Raw genomic sequence first — 17,059 nt, forward strand, 5'->3', positions numbered from 1 at the left:
GCGGGGGGGGCGATTGTCGATGGGCGGGGGAAAGGACGGCGGGCGCTGCTCCTGAAGGTTATTTGGATCTCTGTATTTGGCCAAGTGATTAGCCCCGGCCGGCTTCGGAAGCCCCCATCAATCTGCCGCGGCGCCGTTGGGGAGGGGCGAGGCGCCTCCCCGTCGGTTCCCGTTGCCGGCCGCTGCGCTTTTGGACAGCTTTGTTCGGGACCGAGTTGACCAAAGTTGGCTTCTTCTGTCGTCTCCGCTTCGGGCAAACGGGGACGCCGGAGCGCGGTGGCGCGCTTTGACGCGGGGGTCGCGGCGGCCGGAAAACATCCGGCATTGGGCCTCCGGCGCCTTTCGCCCCGAATACCGCGAAGCAGGCGGGAAATCGGGTCCGCTTTCCTCCGGCGTCCCGGTAACCAGAGGACATGGCCCCCCCAGTCTTTTCGTTGGCGGTCCCAAACGCTTCGCGCCCAACGCCGATCCCTGACAGGATGGCGTCACTCTGGGAGTGTTGTCGGCACAGTTTGCTCTGAATTCGGACTCTCCGGGGCCGCCCCTCGCCAACCGATTCTGTTGACGCAAAGGCTTTTGAGGTGCGGGTCGGTTCGGTTCGGTTGGGGGATCCCAGTCGTGGGTCTCCGCTTTCCCAAGCGGTCGTCGAACTTTGGCCAGCGCGCGCGAAGCTCAAAAGCGATGAGCGTCGGCGCCTCCAAATCCGAGGTCCTCCGTAGGGAAAGGGCGGAGCCCCATCTTCGGCTCGGGGCTTCCGAGCGCCTTTGGAGCGGGAGATTGACAGGCGGATGGATGAGTTGAGCCGAAAGACCGAGCTCTCGATGAACCGACTCGATTCGGGTTCTCTTGGTCACGAGCCGCGGATCGTGAAGGACCGGGACGCCGGTTTCCCGGCAGGGGGTCTGAACCGGCCCTCCTTCTGGAGTCTCCGGGCACGTCCCACCGGCGGGAGGCCCGGAGGCCACCCCGCGGAGACTCCCCCACCGCTCTGGCAAGGCTTGGTGATCCCTAAATGAAGTGGCTGGGGAAAGGGATGAAAGAGCAGAAGAAAACGGATGGATGGCTTTCGTCGCCTCTTCACGCAAGACAGAAGATTCAAAGAAGAGAACGGACGAGTCTCGACTTGATCCAGGATGGGATCGCCGAGAAGAGACTTCCCCAAAAGGTGGCGTCCCTCCAAATCAGTCAACGCCGATGACGCCCGCGAGAACGGCGCGCTTATTCTTACCGGCCGAACGGCGCCTCGGCCGGATAAGATTAGCGCGTCCTCTCGGCAGCGCGGACACGTCGCCTCGGGCGAGGCCCGTTCTCGTTTGTGAAAAGCGCCCGCGTGTTGGATGGCGACCAAACGTCTGATAAGATGGGGAATCCGTGCCAAATCAGTCAACGGCGACGACGCGCGCGAGAATGGTGCGCTTATTCTTACCGGCCGAACGGCGCCTCGGCCGGATAAGATTAGCGCGTCCTCTCGGCGGCGCTTCAAGGTCGTGCGGAACGTCCTCACACCCCCCGACATCTCCTTGCAGGAGACACGCTGACTAAATGTCACGTTTCATCCTCCGTGTTGAGGTGAGGCGTATTATTCGTTATCGCAGGTGTGCTGGATGTCATGGCCGGCGTTTCCTGTTCGGTGAGGGAGGGGGTGGGGGGGGGGACAATTGGGGGCCGCTACCCAATGCGGGACCACCCGCGGGGGAAGCGCTTGTGCTCTCGTAATGGAGCGCAAAGCCTCGGGCGGCGGGAGGGGCGGAGGCGAGGCGAGGCGAGGCGCCCTCACGGGAAACAGGCGGGTGAAAGTCCAAAACAAATTTGAAGCACATGCGGGGCTGCTGGAGCCGCCCATGCGTGTCCGGGTGGAACTTTTGGGGGCGCTGTCGGAGCTGCTGCGATTGGCGTTGAGAGTCAACATTCACAGCTTTGATTCGATTTTTTTGGGTGAAGGCCTCATCCCTTTTTTTGTCGCCCATCCTTCAGGAAAACAGTCAAGCTGGCTCAAGTCAAGCGTCTCCTTCCTTTCTGGAACGAGCGCTCTGAAACCGTCATTCCTTCGTCGCATGTCGGCCGCATGACTGTCACGCCAATCCTCCATTCCAGTCGCTCCAAAATGCCGCCGCTCGCCTTTTGAATGGTCCCCGAAAAAGGGAGGGAGGGAGGGAGCGCATCACTCCTACGCTGGCTCCCCATTTTCGAGCCGATCATTTCTTTTCCAATCCCTACCGGACCTCCCGAGGCTTCGAGGGGACGGCGCCTTTTCCCTCCCTCTTTTTTTTTTCTTTGGCTTTTGCCTCAGCCTGAGACGCGATTTTTAGTTGGACTCTTTCGTTGATTGTTTTATTACATGAATATTTTTTGCTCCGCGCCCGGCGCTTTGCGGACGGCGCCGGTTGTTTTAAAGTGCTCGGCAAATACGCTTGAGTTGAGTCAAAATGTGACACCAAACACGGCGGAGATGTCGTCGGAACGCAAGTCAAATGGGCCGGGTTTTGCAAGACGCTCTCGAAGGCGTCTCGACCGCGCTGCACGCACGCGGCGGGTCACTCACGGGCGGCCGCGGCCTGGGAGCAGTCGCCGTCCTCCAGGCTGAAGAAGGAGGGGCCCGGGTCCTGGGGGAGGTACGCGGCCGCCGAGTAGCACGGGTGCACGTGGTACTGCGGGGACGCGTTGTGGCCGCCGTCGCCGTGGGCCACCTGCCCGGGAACAACAACCACAAAGACACACGCGCTCATCACAGAGTCCTTCGGAGCAAAAAGGCCGCATTTTCAATTTGGCTTTTTTTTTTTTTTTTTTTTTTACGCAATGTGATTTCTGTCAGCGCCAAGAAGCATCCGTCAGCCGCCTCGTCCACACCATCGGCTGGCTGACAGCTTTATAAACGGTTCTCCAAGTGACATTCGGCTCTGAAAAATACAGCCCGGATGGGACGGCGAAGCGAGGGGCCCCGCGCGCAACCCACCCCCTTCTCATTCTCGTCATCAGACGCTCAATCCCGAGTCCGAGCGTTTGGACAGCGGCGGCTCCTTTCGAGACCTCCGCCCGAGTTGGCGCGAGGCGCCGACGCGGTTGCCCTCTGGCTCCGATAATTGGCGTTGGGGGAATGCGCATTTGGCTAAACGGGAGCCGAGAACCGTTTTCGTCCCTTCTGCAGACGAGAGGGGAAGCGGCGCAGGCTCCACAGGTGCGCGACAACGCCGGTGACAAGCGGCAAACGCTCCGGCGGGTTCGAGGAACCGCCGACTTGCAAAGTTGAAGACCTCCCCCTTGGTCGAAAGGACTCCAAATGTCGAACGTTGGTCTCGTCCCTCCCTGGGAGGTGTGGACTCGAGTTATCAGGCAGCATCTGGCGTCTGTGCGCCCTCATTTGATTTGCCGGCAGCTGCGCGGCGGCCAAGCGCCGCCGAGTGTGCGGCGCGTCCGATGCCGCGCACCGAGTTATCAGGCAGCATCTGGCGTCTGCGCGCCCTCATTTGATTTGCCGGCAGCTGCGCGGCATCGGACGCGCCGCCGAGTGTGCGGCGCGTCCGATGCCGCGCAGATAAGCCGCCGCGCGTTTCCTCCCTCGTTGCTCGTGGCGCGACCGAAACCGCGGCCGACGCTGCTCGGTGGACGCGCGTTGACTTGTGAAGCCTTCGCCTTCATTGGAATTGACCACTTTCGGGCGGCTGAGATGTTTTGTCAATTTCAGCGCTCGCCTTCTTGAAACAGGGAGGCCGAATAGGTCCAGCCATAAAGGCCGCGGCCGGTTCTTTCTTTGCGGCTGCCGCTTGCCAGGCCACCCTCGGGTGGGGTTTGAAAAGAGGAGCGAGTTCCCGATTTTGGACGCCCCGGGGTCGCCGTGAAGATGACCGGCTCCCTACCAGGACATACAAAAAAAAAAAAACCAGACAGACCCTAGACAAGCGTCGCGCGTGCGAGGCACCTTCACTTTTGACGCAAACGCGAGGAAGCGAGCGTCTGAATTTGAATCAGCTCCAGATGACAGCTTGGCTAAAATCGCCATCAATCACAGAGCGGGATGGCTAAATTATGCTAAGGAGTGCTAAGCGATGAGCATTAATGCGCCGGCTTCCGCCCCCCCCCCCACCCCCCGTGCGCGCTGAGGCGGAGCGGCTCCTCCCCGCGCCGACACACAATCCCATTAACCTTTGCAATTCGGGCAGCGCCGCTTCAAGCGCCGAGCGCGCGGTGACCCCGACGTTGCTACTCGGGGCGGGGGCGCAAACATTTATCCTGAAAACTGAAACGCCTCGTTCCGGATTGCTCGGGAGTTAGGGCGCCCATCTGTTCAACTCGCAAAGCTCGTTTATGGCCGACGCCATCGAGATATGCTGAAGCGAAGGCGGCGTGGAGCTCGGAACCGCATGCCGCTGGCACGCTCGCGGGCGCGCTTGTTATCCGGCTAAGTGAGCATTTACGGCAGCAAGGGGCCTGCAAGATTCCCCCCCCCCCCTCCCGAAATTGTCTCATTTGATTTTTTTCAATCCATTTTTGGCTTTGAAGTGCGATGAAAAATTGGAGCTCTCAAGGTGGCAGTCAACTCAAATCAAGGGATGTGGCAACAAGCAAGCTGGTTGTTAGGAAAATGATGGACAATTCTTCAGAAAGACAAACGAAAGATTAAACCAAGAGAAGCACCCAGCATCTTAAAAAACACCCACACCCACACACAGCTTTTCCAAATGAATGGTCATCTTATGCTAACAAATGAGACAAAATACCCAAGACAGGCTAACGAATAGCATCTGTGTAGCGGAGTTAAAAAACATGTTTGAGGGCAACACTTGTGTCGACAGAAAATAAAGCACAACTCACGGGCATCTATTCTTGCTGCTCTGTCGAAGCTGACTCTTGTCACAGAGGCTTTTTGAGTCCGTTGCACAGCCAATTTTGTGTGCGGTGGGGGGTGGTGGGGGGCTGGAATAGATTCGTGGCTTTTTGGTGCATTTCGATGGGGAATGATGATTTAATTTGATTGATTGAAATCAATCCATTTTATTTGGGGGTAATGATGCCTTTCAAAAAATAGCTGACACAGACATTTTTTGCCGGCCACTAATTTGTATTTCGATGTGCTTTTTTTTAAAAAAAAATCATTTAGGTTGCATTACTTTTAGAGAGCAAGTTTCGGTTTTATTCATTTCAGTATTCGTTTGTTTGTTTTGGGGGGGTTAAATTGAATTGTAAGCTTTTGTTAAATTGTTAATTATTAACATTGTATATTTGAGCATGATATTCTTTTATGCTACAGGTACCTAAATGATATTCTGTTTCATAATTGCTGAAACATTCTTACGTCGCTTGCGTCTGATTGGCTGAAGAAAAGCAAGAAGTGTTTTCGTTACCGGAAGGGGGTGTGTTCTCGTTCGTTCCGCAGTTGCGGAGCAGACGTTCAAAAAAAATAAAGGCTGCGTTCAAACGAACGAAGTCGATCTCTCCTTTTTTGCCCAATCTTGACGTAAAAGCCATCCATTCCAAAACTACGAACCCCTCAACGTACAGAATGTTGGTCGAGTTCAAGATAAAAATGTCAACAAGGGTCTTCAAACAACTGTGTTTGATCTTACCTTCTTCCTTTAACCGAATGACCTTCAAGTTTCAGTCAGTTCTCGTTTTTTTTCCCCCCCAAGCGTTTTTCTCTTTTATTTCACTGAGGAAATTTCCAATTGCGGGTGAGCTGTTTGGTTTGTTTTCAAAAACTCTTAACAAGCCAGCCTTCACAGTCAGAGGGGCTTTCAAGGTTTCTGGCAAGGCGGCGACAAAGGCCTGGCTTTGACACCGCCATTCTTCCGCCACTGGAAAAGAAAGAAAGCAAAACTGTGGCGCCCCCCCTCCCTCCGCCAAACGCTCGCGAGCCGGCAACGCGGTGGTCGCGACGTGAGCGAGGCTGCCCCTCGACGGTCTCGTTCGGAAAGGAAGGTCGCCGGCGGCGCCCACCTGGTACGGCTGGAAGTTGTACGCGTTGGCGTAGTAGGCCGAGTAGCAGGGGGGCTGGTACAGATGCTCGTAGGGGTTCTCCAACTGCGGCTCGGCCCGGAGGTCGCCGAGGGGCCTGCCGCCGCCGCCCGCCCCACCTGAGCGACACAAAGCGGGCACGGGCGCACTGGTCACTCGTCGGGCTCCCCCCGAACGGACCGCGGAGGGGGGAGACAATCCCGAGAAGGAACACAGATGAGCACGAAAAGCTTTTTGCAAAAATGAATTCACTCAAGATGATTCCAAATACGACGTAGCCACCAGAAACTGCAAGTGGATCAAAATGAACCACACAAGTTAAATGACAACAAGAGTGCATGTGGAAGCTGATGTTAATTATTATCATGTTACGTTTGAGCATCCTATTATTTCATGTTAAGAATATATAAAATTATATTCTGCTGTTTAATAATTGCTTAGACATATTTTGATGTTGAAAGGTTCTGATTGGCTGTTGAAGTAAGAGACTTTTGAGCGAGTAGCACAGAAGTTGACACTAGGGGGGGATGCAAAGCAAGTCAAGGGCGCCCCCTAACGGCCGCGCGCGCGTCAGCCGGCTGAGGCGAGCGGCCTTTTCTTCCAAAGCCGCCTTGTTCTGTCTTGCGCCCCGGCTGACCTCATGCGCCGGCGTCGGGCCGTCACTCGTCACCGCAGAGTCGTCGCGTGCTCGCCTCCTTTTTGTTCCCGCTCCCGTGACGACGGCGGCGGCCTTGGCCTGTCATGCCGCGCTCGCCTCCTAAGAATGCGCTCCCAGATACGGCCGGGAACACTCGCGCCCCTTTTTGGCCCTTAGGCGCAGGATTTCCCGAGCACGGCGCGGCGATAACTTGAATGCGGCTGCGCCAAGGACACGCCGTGCTTTTGATCAAGCGGCCAAAAACTCAAGCGAGTGACGTTTTTTCGCCGTTTGTTCGCTGCCTCCCACGCTGTGCGCCGTGGGAAATGATCTATATTCCAAGTCGCTAACCATATACACACACACACACACATCGAGGAATGAAAAAAAGAACAACGGAAAAAAACGAAAGCGTGGAAAGCATTTCCACTTGATCAAATGGTTTTCCGGTTACTGGAAGAAGGGGGTTGGGGTTGCAAAATATTGGAAATTTCCGGACCCGTTTTGGCCCACATGCTTGTTTGGCTTTCGCGGGCCACGTCAAATGAGGCGGCGGGCCAGATCCGGCCCTCGGGCCTTGAGTTTGCATGTTGGAAAACACAAATGGGAAGAAATTGGTCAGAGGGAAAGCACTCGAGAGACCCGACGACCTGGGTGCAAAAAGTCTATTTTCCATGACATGCCCCTCCACCTTCACCCCCACCCCACCTGCTGATTCTTTCGGCCCTCGGGACTGTTGGCTTGCCTGCGCGGGTTTGACAACTGTCGCCTCACCTGTGGCTGCCGGCAGAGAAGAAGCAGCAGCAGAAGAATCGGCGGCCGGGGTCAGGGGTCGTCCTTCGGCAGCGAACAGGTAGTGGGGCTCGTCTTCGATTTTGACCGAGGACGGCGGGGCGGCCAGCTTTACGGGGCTGCAAAAGCCCAACTCCTCGTCCTGAGCTTGCTGCCTCCTCAGGGCAACCTGCGAGGCAACAAATGACTTGGGCGACGGCGAAGCCACATCTGCGCTCGCGGGGGTGCGCGCGTGACTTTACCTGAGCCGCCATGACCCTTTGCCTCTCGGCGATGAGCCTGCACTTGTCGCAATGGCAGTCCTTCCACTTGCAGAAGCGCTTGTGGCCCTTCAGGTGCGACACGTAGCCGTGGTTGCGGCAACGGGAGCACTTGGGCGTCCGAGGCCCGCGCTGCTGCGGCGGCGGCAGAGGCGGCGGCGACGCCGAGCTGGATGGAGGCCTCTCGCTCATGGCCGGGCGTGCTCGCAAATGACCAGTCGTGGTTGTGGTCGGGATGAAGATGGCAGAGGGAGGGGGAGAGGACGCCGGTCCTCCCCCGCCGCCCTGCAGCAACTTTTTTTTTTTTTTTTTTACAAGTGTGGGAGTTATTTTCCACAAGCAGGAGTTGCAGTAGGTGCAGTGGTGGTGGCGCATTGTGTGGACTTTGATTGATCTTTATTGTTACATGATGACATTTACGCAAAATGACGCTCATGTCAGTGACACAGAAAGCGGAAACCACAATACTAGACTCCATACATATGGTATGTACAAAGATGATGTGCTTTCCAAAGTATACTTTGATAAATACATGTGGTCTTTCTTTTGAAATTGATACAAAGGGTTGGGAGACAAGTTGCTGATCTCGGCCCGGAGATCAGCACTATTTACACCGGGCCCCAATAACAGACAAGTGGAAAAAAAGACACATTTGGAGGCTGATTTACATTTAAAAAAAAAAAGATGGTGGCCTTGTTCGTATCCCTGTGGAACACCAAACGCACGGTGTGAGGCACCAGCCGGTTACATCCATATTAGCAAGTGGGGGGAGAAGGTAAGGCCCAAAGTGTCCACTTGGGCTCTAATAAGGCAGTGAAGAGTCACCAATGCTAGCCCGCAAGTTGCTAATGCTAGCCTCAGAGTCGCTAGCCTTGGGAGTTTCGACCAATAGTTTGGGAGTCGGTAGCAATAGCCTCGGAGCGGTAGCCACTCTGGACCAAAAGTACCTGTTGAGTTGGATGAGCGAAAACTAGCCTCTGATGCGCTAACGTCAGCCTCCGAGAGGCTAATCGAAGGCGCCCCTGCGCGTGGGGCTCGGCGACATCTTGCGGCCCAGCCGGGGGGTTCCCTGAAAAGGACAAAAGACGGCCAAAGTGTGAGACAACAGCAAATCATTTCGAACGTCATTCCAAGAAGCTGCGGCGCGTACAGGCGACTGCGCTTTGGAGAAGTTGACGTGCGCGTAAAGCAGGACGGCGATGTCCTTGTGGCCGGCTTCCAAAGCGATGGACAGGGCGTTACTCTCGTCCTAAACAAAATGAAAGGTGACGATTGACTCCAAGCGATTTTGCGACTCGCCGAACGTTTTGGGTTTTGGGGCGGCGCGGCGACTCACGCTGTCGCTGAGCGTGGCGTCGGCGCCGGGCTGGGCCAGCAGGAGCTTGACGATGTCGGCGTGTCCGTGCTCGCTGGCGCACATGAGCGCCGTGGAGCCCTCGTCGTCCTGCACGTTGACGTCGGCGCCGTTGGCCAGCAGCGCCCGCACCATGTCCATGCGGCCGTGGCTCACCGCCAGCATCAGGCCCGTCTGGCCCGCCTGAGGGAAAAACACGCCTGCATTTCGGTCCCATTTTCACACGGCCGCCTCGTTGCGGCCGCAGAAGCTCACGCCGGAAGATTTCCGGTGTGTTTTTCGAAAAACACACCGAGTTGGTGTTGGCAGATTCGCCCGCCGCACCGACCTGACTTGCGCGTGCGTTGACGTCGCCCTTCCCAAAGAGCTCCTCCACGATGCGCATGTCTGCGGGCGTCTCCACGGTGGCCAGCGCCGCCAACATGATGGGCGTGTAGCCCGCCTTGTTCTGCTGGTTCACGTTGCACACGTCTGCGACCGCACACGCACACACACACACGAGCAGCTTCTGAGAAAGAATGTCAAGAAATGAGCAGGTGTGGCTGGTGCTGTCATAGTCATGCGTTGGATGTGTGCCTTTAAGGGGCGCGGCCTAGCGACTGACATCAAGAGCGGGAGCCGCAATGGCGAGTGTTCTCATTTGTCTCTCGTTTGGCTGCTTGTTCCATTCTACAAACGGCCCAAAGCGCATCGGCCATGGAGGACTTCTACCTTTCCGCTCAATTTTTTTTACTTTTTAATTTATGATACACATTTCAACTATTTTTTGTTTTGTTTTCCACTCCAGGCAAACATTTTCGTTGCGAGAACGCGCTCCGCCCCTACAAGCGCCCGCACGGCCACACTCGCGGCTCAAGGAAGTCGATGGGAAGCCGCTTTGGCCGAGGATGCGCCGCGTGGCCGCGCGGCAACTCACCGGCGTCCAGAAGCTTCTTGACCACGGGGAAGTTGGAGTGCGACACGCTGTAGTGCAGCGCCGTGTTGCCGTTGCCGTCGGCCATGTTGACCACGTGGCGCAGCACGTTTGGGGAGACGGCCCCGAACGCCGCCAGGTAGTCCGCCACGGCAGACGCCGATGCCGCCTTCTGGCTGGAGGCGCGGAACCACTCGTGCTGCACCGCGTTGACGCTTGCCCTCTGCGGGAGAAACAAAAACAAAAAAGAACAGTCGTGCAGGAGCTGCTGTTGGCCACCGCTCACGTCCGTCTCCCGCGCAGACATCGGGCAGTGAGCGGATGTGTCCCATTTTCTATCCATTTGCCACGCGTTCAAACAAGTGGCCGCAAACGTGGGTTGGGTGAAAAGGCCGTCCGGCGCCACCGCAGCTCAGCCGCAATCGAGCAGAGGAAGGCAAATGCAAAGTCTCACCAGGTCTTTAGCGCTCACGTCGTCGGGCTTGCTGAGGTGAACTTTGAGGACGTTGCACGCCGCCAACAACTTCTCGCTGAGCTCGTACCTTAATGTGACCACAAAAAAAAAAAAAAAAAAAAAAAAAACAGCAATGCCTTGCTAATGTCTCTGGAAAAAGAGCTGGAATGGAGAAAGTGGTTTGAATGATGGAAGTTATTCGATTTTAAAGTTTCAAAAAGCAGGCAAAATTCCTCAAGAACATAGAGAAGCATTTTGAGTCGATATAAGCATAGGGAACGACTCCCCCGGGGCCCGTCCTTAAATGTGCCCACAAAAAAAAAAAAAAAAAAAAAAAAAAATGACAGCAATGCCTTGACGCGCGCCTCGGCGCACGAAGCCAATTAGTGGGCGCAGTTGGCGACATTTATTGAAAGAGCGTCGGCAACTGTGCCCAGCGGAGCCAATTAGTTTGCGGCTCCAAGAACAGCAGCAACCCGCCGAGCAAGAATGTTTTGCTCCGTTTGCGGGGTCGCGCTTTCAACGCCGCTCCGCCTTTTCACACGTTTTCATTCCGAGTTTGACCCGCACAATACGGACGTTTGCATGGAGAATCGCACCCGTTGCCGAAGCTGACCCCGAATTGTTGCGCGTGTGTGCACGTATGAAGAGAAAGGCAGCCATTGGCCCACCTTTCTCTGGGCTCCTGCTCATCGGCACTTCCTCCCGCCGTCCTCTCCGGCGCGTCGTCCCGGCCGTGCTTCTCCTCCGTCTCATTTTCGTCGTCCTCGTCCTCCTCCGATGCGGAGGAGCTGCCCTCCTCCGAGCTGGAGTCGTCGCTGGAAGTGGTCTCGTAGCTGCTCCACAGGGCACACGAGGGGGTGGGGGGAAGGAGGTTGAGGAAGGAGGCGCTTCGCCGGGAAACCTCGCCTGACACTCAAAAGCGACGCCACGCACCCGCCGTTGACGCCCACAAACTGCAGGTTCTTCTTGGCGCCGCCGCCGTCGGCTGGCCCGTCTTTTTTCTTCATGATGGACTTCAGCGCGTTGGCGTCGCAAGGCCGACCTGGAATAGATGGACTTGCTTTGTTTTTTTTCTCCTCATGACATTGTTCTTATTTCGTTACGCGACATTCCCAAAATAGCAATCGTCAATAATCGGGAAAAATCCGATTCATTTTTTACTTGCACAATTCAAGCATGCAAGCAAAAAAAAAAATAAATAAATAAAATATAATAATAGAAATGTTTTTGGTCTGTATTTTATGGCCACGTTGTTTTGCGGCGGACGCCATTTCTTAGCGGACTCCGCCGAGAGTTGGCGTACGGAAGCCGGCGTCTCCCACCGTGCAGCGCCGTGGACATCTGCAGGTCCATGCGGCTCTTCTGCTCGGCCGCGCTCATCTGCTGCTGCGGCTGCCGATCCCCAATTTGCGTCTCGGCGGCTTGGTCTCCCCGCGTCTCGGGCGCGGCGTCTGAAAGGCCAGAAGAAACAGTTTGAAAGAGGACTCCCACACGTCATTTATCGATGCCCGGGACCAGCGCAAATAGCGGCGGCGCGGCGTCGGACAACGAGGGGTCGGGGGTCGGTGAAGGACCTCGCGATTTGGATTCTTCAGGCTGTCCGCTATTTCTAGGAGGAACATTGGGATGCTGCGCTACGCATTCAGTGACCGCTCAAAGACGCACGCGCGGACAGTAGATTTGGCCAATACTTTTAGCGGCTTGTCAAATCACGCCGACTCAAAACACCGCGCCACAGTCGAGCGCGGAATGCGGCGGGTCCTGCGTTTGAGGGGGCAGTCGCGAGTCGGGGTAACGGCACTGTGACTTTGCATTCCGGAGAGAACGACCCGAGGCGGAGGGAGCTGCGCCACGGGACCAAGAATGTGAGAGCGGGCTTACGTAACAGCGAGGTGGCCGCGAATTGGCACGAGGTGTTGGGAGGGAGGGACAAAAACAAAGCCAGGGCGGGTGCGATGGCCGCGTCCGGCTCCCTTCCCCAAAAGCGCAACGGTTGGCCTTCCCGTATGACGACGTGCCTGCCGTCGCGTCCGCACTTTCCCTCTCAGGGCTCGCTCCGCAAATGGACAAACGAGGGTTTGTGGATATGGCTCCAGAGATGTCGAGGGAGGGGGCAGGGGGAGCATAACCCCCCAACCCCCCCAGAATTCCTTCCTGGCTTCAGAAATTTGCAAATTTTGAAAAAAAACAGAGCAGTGGGAATCGGCCATTTTGGGGGGATTTCGTGGCTGTTGTCACGGGGAAAACTTGGAATTTCGCAAAGTGAGAATTTTGGGCGTCAGTGACAATGAGCTGAACAGTTTCAATTTGGAACGGGATGTAATCTGTCAAAAAAAAGGGAAAAATTGGAGGAAAGCAAACTCAATGATTGAATTCTTGATTATTTTGTGGGTATTTTCAGCATTTTTCAAAAAACTCTGATCAACATGATGAGTATTCTTCCGCGGGGTACGTTTTTGGGGCCTATCCCGGCCGTATTCGGGCAGGAGGCCGGGCGACGGTACCCAAAGAAAAGCCGGAAAGGAAAGAGTCGCTTTTCCCATTGAAAAAAATAACGGCCATGAGTACAGCGCGACTCGGCCGCATCGAACGTGCTCGTATTGAGTTGAATCTCCGACAAACGTCTCCTGAGCGGCCGCTTTTAGCGCGCCACTTGGGTGTGTTTGCACATGAGCCCGCGCAGAGCCACGACGCGGCACGCGGGCCAAAGGCAACGACCTGAGCGGGCGGCGGCGTCCGCTCGGGCCCGCCGGGGCTCCGGGAGGTCCTCGGCGCCGGCGCTTCTCACGGCCGAGTTGATGGAGGAGAGCGTGCTGACCAGCTGGCTGTTGATGGCTCCAAACTGGGAGTGGGGCTGCCCGAAGGCCTCGGCCAGCTCGCTGTAGTTCTCCGCCAGCAGCATCTGTTGCTCCCGCAGCAGCTTCTGCACTCTCTCGATGTAGTGGTCCAGGCCGGCGCCGCCTTGGCCGCCTTGGCTTGGTTCGGGGAGCTGCGAGGGCCCGCACGCCATGTTGCGCGTTTTTAAACCGAGGAGGAAGTTCTCGTGAATGCTGACGGATCCCACGCCAAAGTCTTGGGTCTTGGCGGCGCAGGACGGGCCGAGGAGCGACTCGGTCCCCACGGCGACCGAGCGAAGCTTTGCGACCGAGAGGACGTCTTTGATCAGGCCCTCTCCGGCGGCGACCGTTCGCGTTTCGGCGGCGGCCGTGTTGGTGGAGGAGTCGCTCAGCGCCGGCGTTTCGGTGTTGGTGGACCTGCTGACCGCTTCGGTCTCGGTGTTGGTCTGTTGCGTGGCGGACTCCGGCGCCGCCATCACGCAGGAGTCGGCTTTGGCCGCAAACGCCGGGTCGGTCCCTCGGGACACCGCCCGGACGTCCGCGGAACAGTCGCCGCTGGCGACCGATCGCGTCTCCTTGAGCAACTGCGCCATCGGTTTGCAGACGGCCGAGCAGTCCAGAGACTCCGCCGTGTTGGTTCCCGCCTCGCACAGCCCGACCGGCCGGCGCTCGCGGGCGGCCTCCAAACTTTGATCGGGTCCGACGGCGACGCTCGACACGCTGGGGCGACACGACACCCCGACGGACGAGCTCTGAGGTTCCGAGACGAGCCGGTCGCCGACGCCCCGGCTGCGCACCGGGACTTTGGCCTCCACGCAGACGCTGTAGGTCTCGGGCCTGACGGTCGAGCCCTTGTCGGCCTTCTTCTTGCCGGAGCCGCCGGCCGCCCGCAGCTCCAGCTTGAGCTTGGCCATCTCGGCCTGGTGAGCGGCTTCTTTCAGCTGCACCTCCAAGCGGTAGATGTCGTCTTTCAGCGCCTCGATGGTCCGCCGCTGGAGCTCCAGCTCCTTCTCCGCCTCGCCGGTCAGGCCCAGCATGGCCTCGGTGACGCCCACCGAAGCGCCGCGGGTGTCCCGGGGCTCCGTGGCCACGGCCGCGTCCCGGCGGCCGCGCTCCCGCGGCGCTTTCCCGGCCCGGATTCGGAGGCTGTTCATGTTTTCGTCGGTAACGACGCCGACGGACTTTCGAAGGGCCCGGTTCCGAATCTGGTTTTCGGAATCGCCGTTGTCAAGGGCGGTGCGCTCCAGAGCTTGGACCTCGGCGGCCAGACGCCGGAACTCTTCCAGGTGCTGGGGCTCGTCGATGCGCAGCGCCGTCTCTTTTGGGACGGGGGCCGGGCTCTCCATTTGCTCGGCGCTGCCCACGCTGCAGGAGCGCTTGCGGAAAGCGCCCGGACCTTTGGAGTGGGCGGCCAACTGTCTCTTCTCCTCCTGAAGAACGGCGATCTTCACCTGCAGGATGGGGATGGTCTTCACCTGCTCCTCCAACTCCTTCAGCCTGCGCAGGGCGACGACCATCTGCTCGCGGATCTGCTGAAGGTGCATCGGGCTGACGTTGGTCGCCGGCGTGGCCGCGCCGGAGCTCGGGGGGCTGTGGCGGACGGAGCTGCCGGCGGACGGCGGGTAGTAAGGGTTGTACTCTCCATTGTGGGCCGGACCGTCGAGGGCCAGGGGCGGCGGGGCGCCGGGGGAGATCAGGCCGGCCGCCGCAGAGTATGACGAGAGTGAGCCGCTGGAGCCCAGACGGCGGCGGGGCGGCGGCGGCAGCGGCTCCATCAACAGGCGCTCCTGCTCCAGGCGAAGCCGGGTCTCCATCAGGGTCTTCTCCACGCGGGGGTTGTGGCGCGGCGTCAATCCGGGCGAGGGCGGCGGCAGCAGCGGCTTGGGTTCAGCGACGCCGGCGGAGCACCGCCGGGGTGCGGCTTCGCACGGCGCCCTTTGGAGGGTGACCGTCAGCTGGGCCTTGGGGCTGACCAAGACCGGCGACGGCTTGTCGTCGCTGTTGGAGGACGAGAGCGAGTCGGCGGACGTCCATTCGGCCCCGGCGTCGAGGTGCGGCGCCGCCGCCCCCGGCCCCGGCTTGGCCCCTTTGGGCTTCCTCTGAATGCTCACTTTCTTGACGGTGTTGCCCCTCTCAATGTCGTCGACATATTTGAGAAAATCCAAGTCCAACTGAAAACCGTATGGAGTTTCCACGGAGTACGGAGCCACGGGGTCTTGGTCGTTATCGGAGCTCCGACATCTTTGGTCTCGTGCTGGAACAGAGCCAGAAAAAGGGGAGGTCATTCGGACTTTGGTAGGAGAGCGCATGTCATGCATTTTCTTTCCCGGGTGTCTTCATGACACTTTTGGGACACGCTTTCATGAGCCACTGTTTATCGAAAGCCCCCTTCGCTGTTGGGCCAATGCCGAGTCCAACAAGCATTTGTGCAGAAGGCCCCCCCCCCCCCCGCCCCCTTCTGTCTTGGTCAGAGGTGCGCAACCAAAAGAGGAACGTGTTTCATTTGATTGGTAGGCAGAGGAAAGAACAATGTCAAAGTGTAGAGTCTCTTCTGACAATTCATATCATTTGACAACACATGTACATACTCGCCTTACACACACACACACACACACACACACACACACACACACACACACACGTACACTAAGTGAAAGTGAGTGACAAGCACGAGTGCGAGCGCAGTTAAGTCAGCCCAAAGCTATGTCAAACACGTGAAGGCAAACCGCGGGAGAATATATTTGAGGCAGCATGTCACGTTATTTCGAAACAAGCCTGGTCAGACGAGAGATGCACGCGCGCGGCGGTCTGAACATTTCGTCTCATCGTTCCACCCAAAACGTTGCAAGAAAATAAATGCGCTTGTCAATCAAACAAACCAACAAGAGCCCAACCAATAATAACGCTTGTTAAAAAAAAAAAAAAAAAAAAAAAAAATTGTAAGAAAAATATTCCCCCCCTCCAAAAAAACATCCGAAAATCAAAGAAGAAAAACACAAATTCAAATCTCGCTATCCGTCCAATATCAGAGCCGCTTATCCTCACGAGAGTGGTTGGGAGGGACAAAAATCGAATAGATTGCAAAATAAAAAAAACAAAAGCAGCAATCCATTTTTATTATCAGAGCAGCGGAACACGGTGTTTGTTTTCCAAAAGACAAGTCCAACTTGGCTCGCGGTTTATCGGTCAAAGCTCATGTTTGGCCGACCGACGTGATCAGACGGCGAGAGAGAGAGAGAGAGAGAGAGAGAGAGAGAGGGAGAAAAAAATCGAATCGATTGCAAAATAAACAAAGCAAAAACATCAATCCATTTTTATGATCAGAGCAGCGCAACACGGTGTTTGTTTTCCAAAAGGCAAGTCCAAATTGGCTCGCGGTTTCTCGGTCAAAGCTCATGTTTGGCCGACCGATGTGATCAGACGGTGTCAGACAGAGAGAGAGAGAGAGAGACGGACTTTGACAGCATCAAGAAGAAGAAAAACAGTGCGGCCGACGTGCTCAAAGTCCCCAAGCCCCCCCAAAACCCCCAACAAAGTCGCAGTCAGCTCAGCCCAGCCCGCCCTTCCCTTCCCGTCTTGCCGTCCGGTTCCGCTCACTCTGGCCGGCTGCTCTAAATGCGGCCGCTATGCGCGGAACTTGAGGAAAGGAAAGGAAAGGAAAGGAAAGGAAAGCCGCCGCGCTTCGCCACGAACGGCGGCGTCCATTTGCAAAAACGCGAGGCGGCATTTCAAGAAAAAGAAACTTGGGGCTCGCTCACCGGACTCGAGTCACTCGGCAGGCGTCTACCTCCGCTTTGGCCTCCGGCTAAGACCGTACAAAGATTACACTGTGCTCGTTCTTACGGGGGGCGGGGAGGGGG

The 17,059-nt window shown here is 57.1% G+C and overlaps 2 protein-coding genes across 5 annotated transcripts in view; both read right to left on the reverse strand.

Annotated features, from left to right (window-relative positions):
- LOC109513501 (doublesex- and mab-3-related transcription factor 1-like) overlaps window positions 1-8,383 on the reverse strand; it is a 13,188-nt gene extending 4,805 nt beyond the window's left edge. Inside the window, exons 1-4 of the mRNA XM_019866009.1 lie at window positions 7,621-8,383; window positions 7,361-7,547; window positions 5,932-6,068; window positions 2,543-2,687 (exon numbers count right to left, since the gene is read on the reverse strand). Of these exons, the coding sequence (XP_019721568.1) occupies window positions 2,543-2,687; window positions 5,932-6,068; window positions 7,361-7,547; window positions 7,621-8,013 (862 nt within the window). The 5' untranslated portion in view covers window positions 8,014-8,383. The remainder of the gene's footprint in view (window positions 1-2,542; window positions 2,688-5,931; window positions 6,069-7,360; window positions 7,548-7,620) is intronic.
- A 154-nt stretch (window positions 8,384-8,537) lies between these two features.
- kank1a (KN motif and ankyrin repeat domains 1a) overlaps window positions 8,538-17,059 on the reverse strand; it is a 21,562-nt gene continuing 13,040 nt past the window's right edge. For all 4 annotated transcript variants that reach the window (XM_019866005.1, XM_019866007.1, XM_019866008.1 and 1 more), the window contains exons 3-12: window positions 13,081-15,453; window positions 11,685-11,813; window positions 11,296-11,404; window positions 11,031-11,195; window positions 10,360-10,447; window positions 9,909-10,128; window positions 9,321-9,463; window positions 8,975-9,175; window positions 8,789-8,887; window positions 8,538-8,707 (exon numbers count right to left, since the gene is read on the reverse strand). In XM_019866005.1, the coding sequence (XP_019721564.1) occupies window positions 8,645-8,707; window positions 8,789-8,887; window positions 8,975-9,175; window positions 9,321-9,463; window positions 9,909-10,128; window positions 10,360-10,447; window positions 11,031-11,195; window positions 11,296-11,404; window positions 11,685-11,813; window positions 13,081-15,453 (3,590 nt within the window). In that variant the 3' untranslated portion in view covers window positions 8,538-8,644. The remainder of the gene's footprint in view (window positions 8,708-8,788; window positions 8,888-8,974; window positions 9,176-9,320; window positions 9,464-9,908; window positions 10,129-10,359; window positions 10,448-11,030; window positions 11,196-11,295; window positions 11,405-11,684; window positions 11,814-13,080; window positions 15,454-17,059) is intronic.

Source organism: Hippocampus comes, unplaced genomic scaffold (genome assembly GCF_001891065.2).
Source record: "Hippocampus comes isolate QL1 unplaced genomic scaffold, H_comes_QL1_v1.1 scaffold190, whole genome shotgun sequence".
NCBI classification, from domain to species: Eukaryota; Metazoa; Chordata; class Actinopteri; order Syngnathiformes; family Syngnathidae; genus Hippocampus; species Hippocampus comes.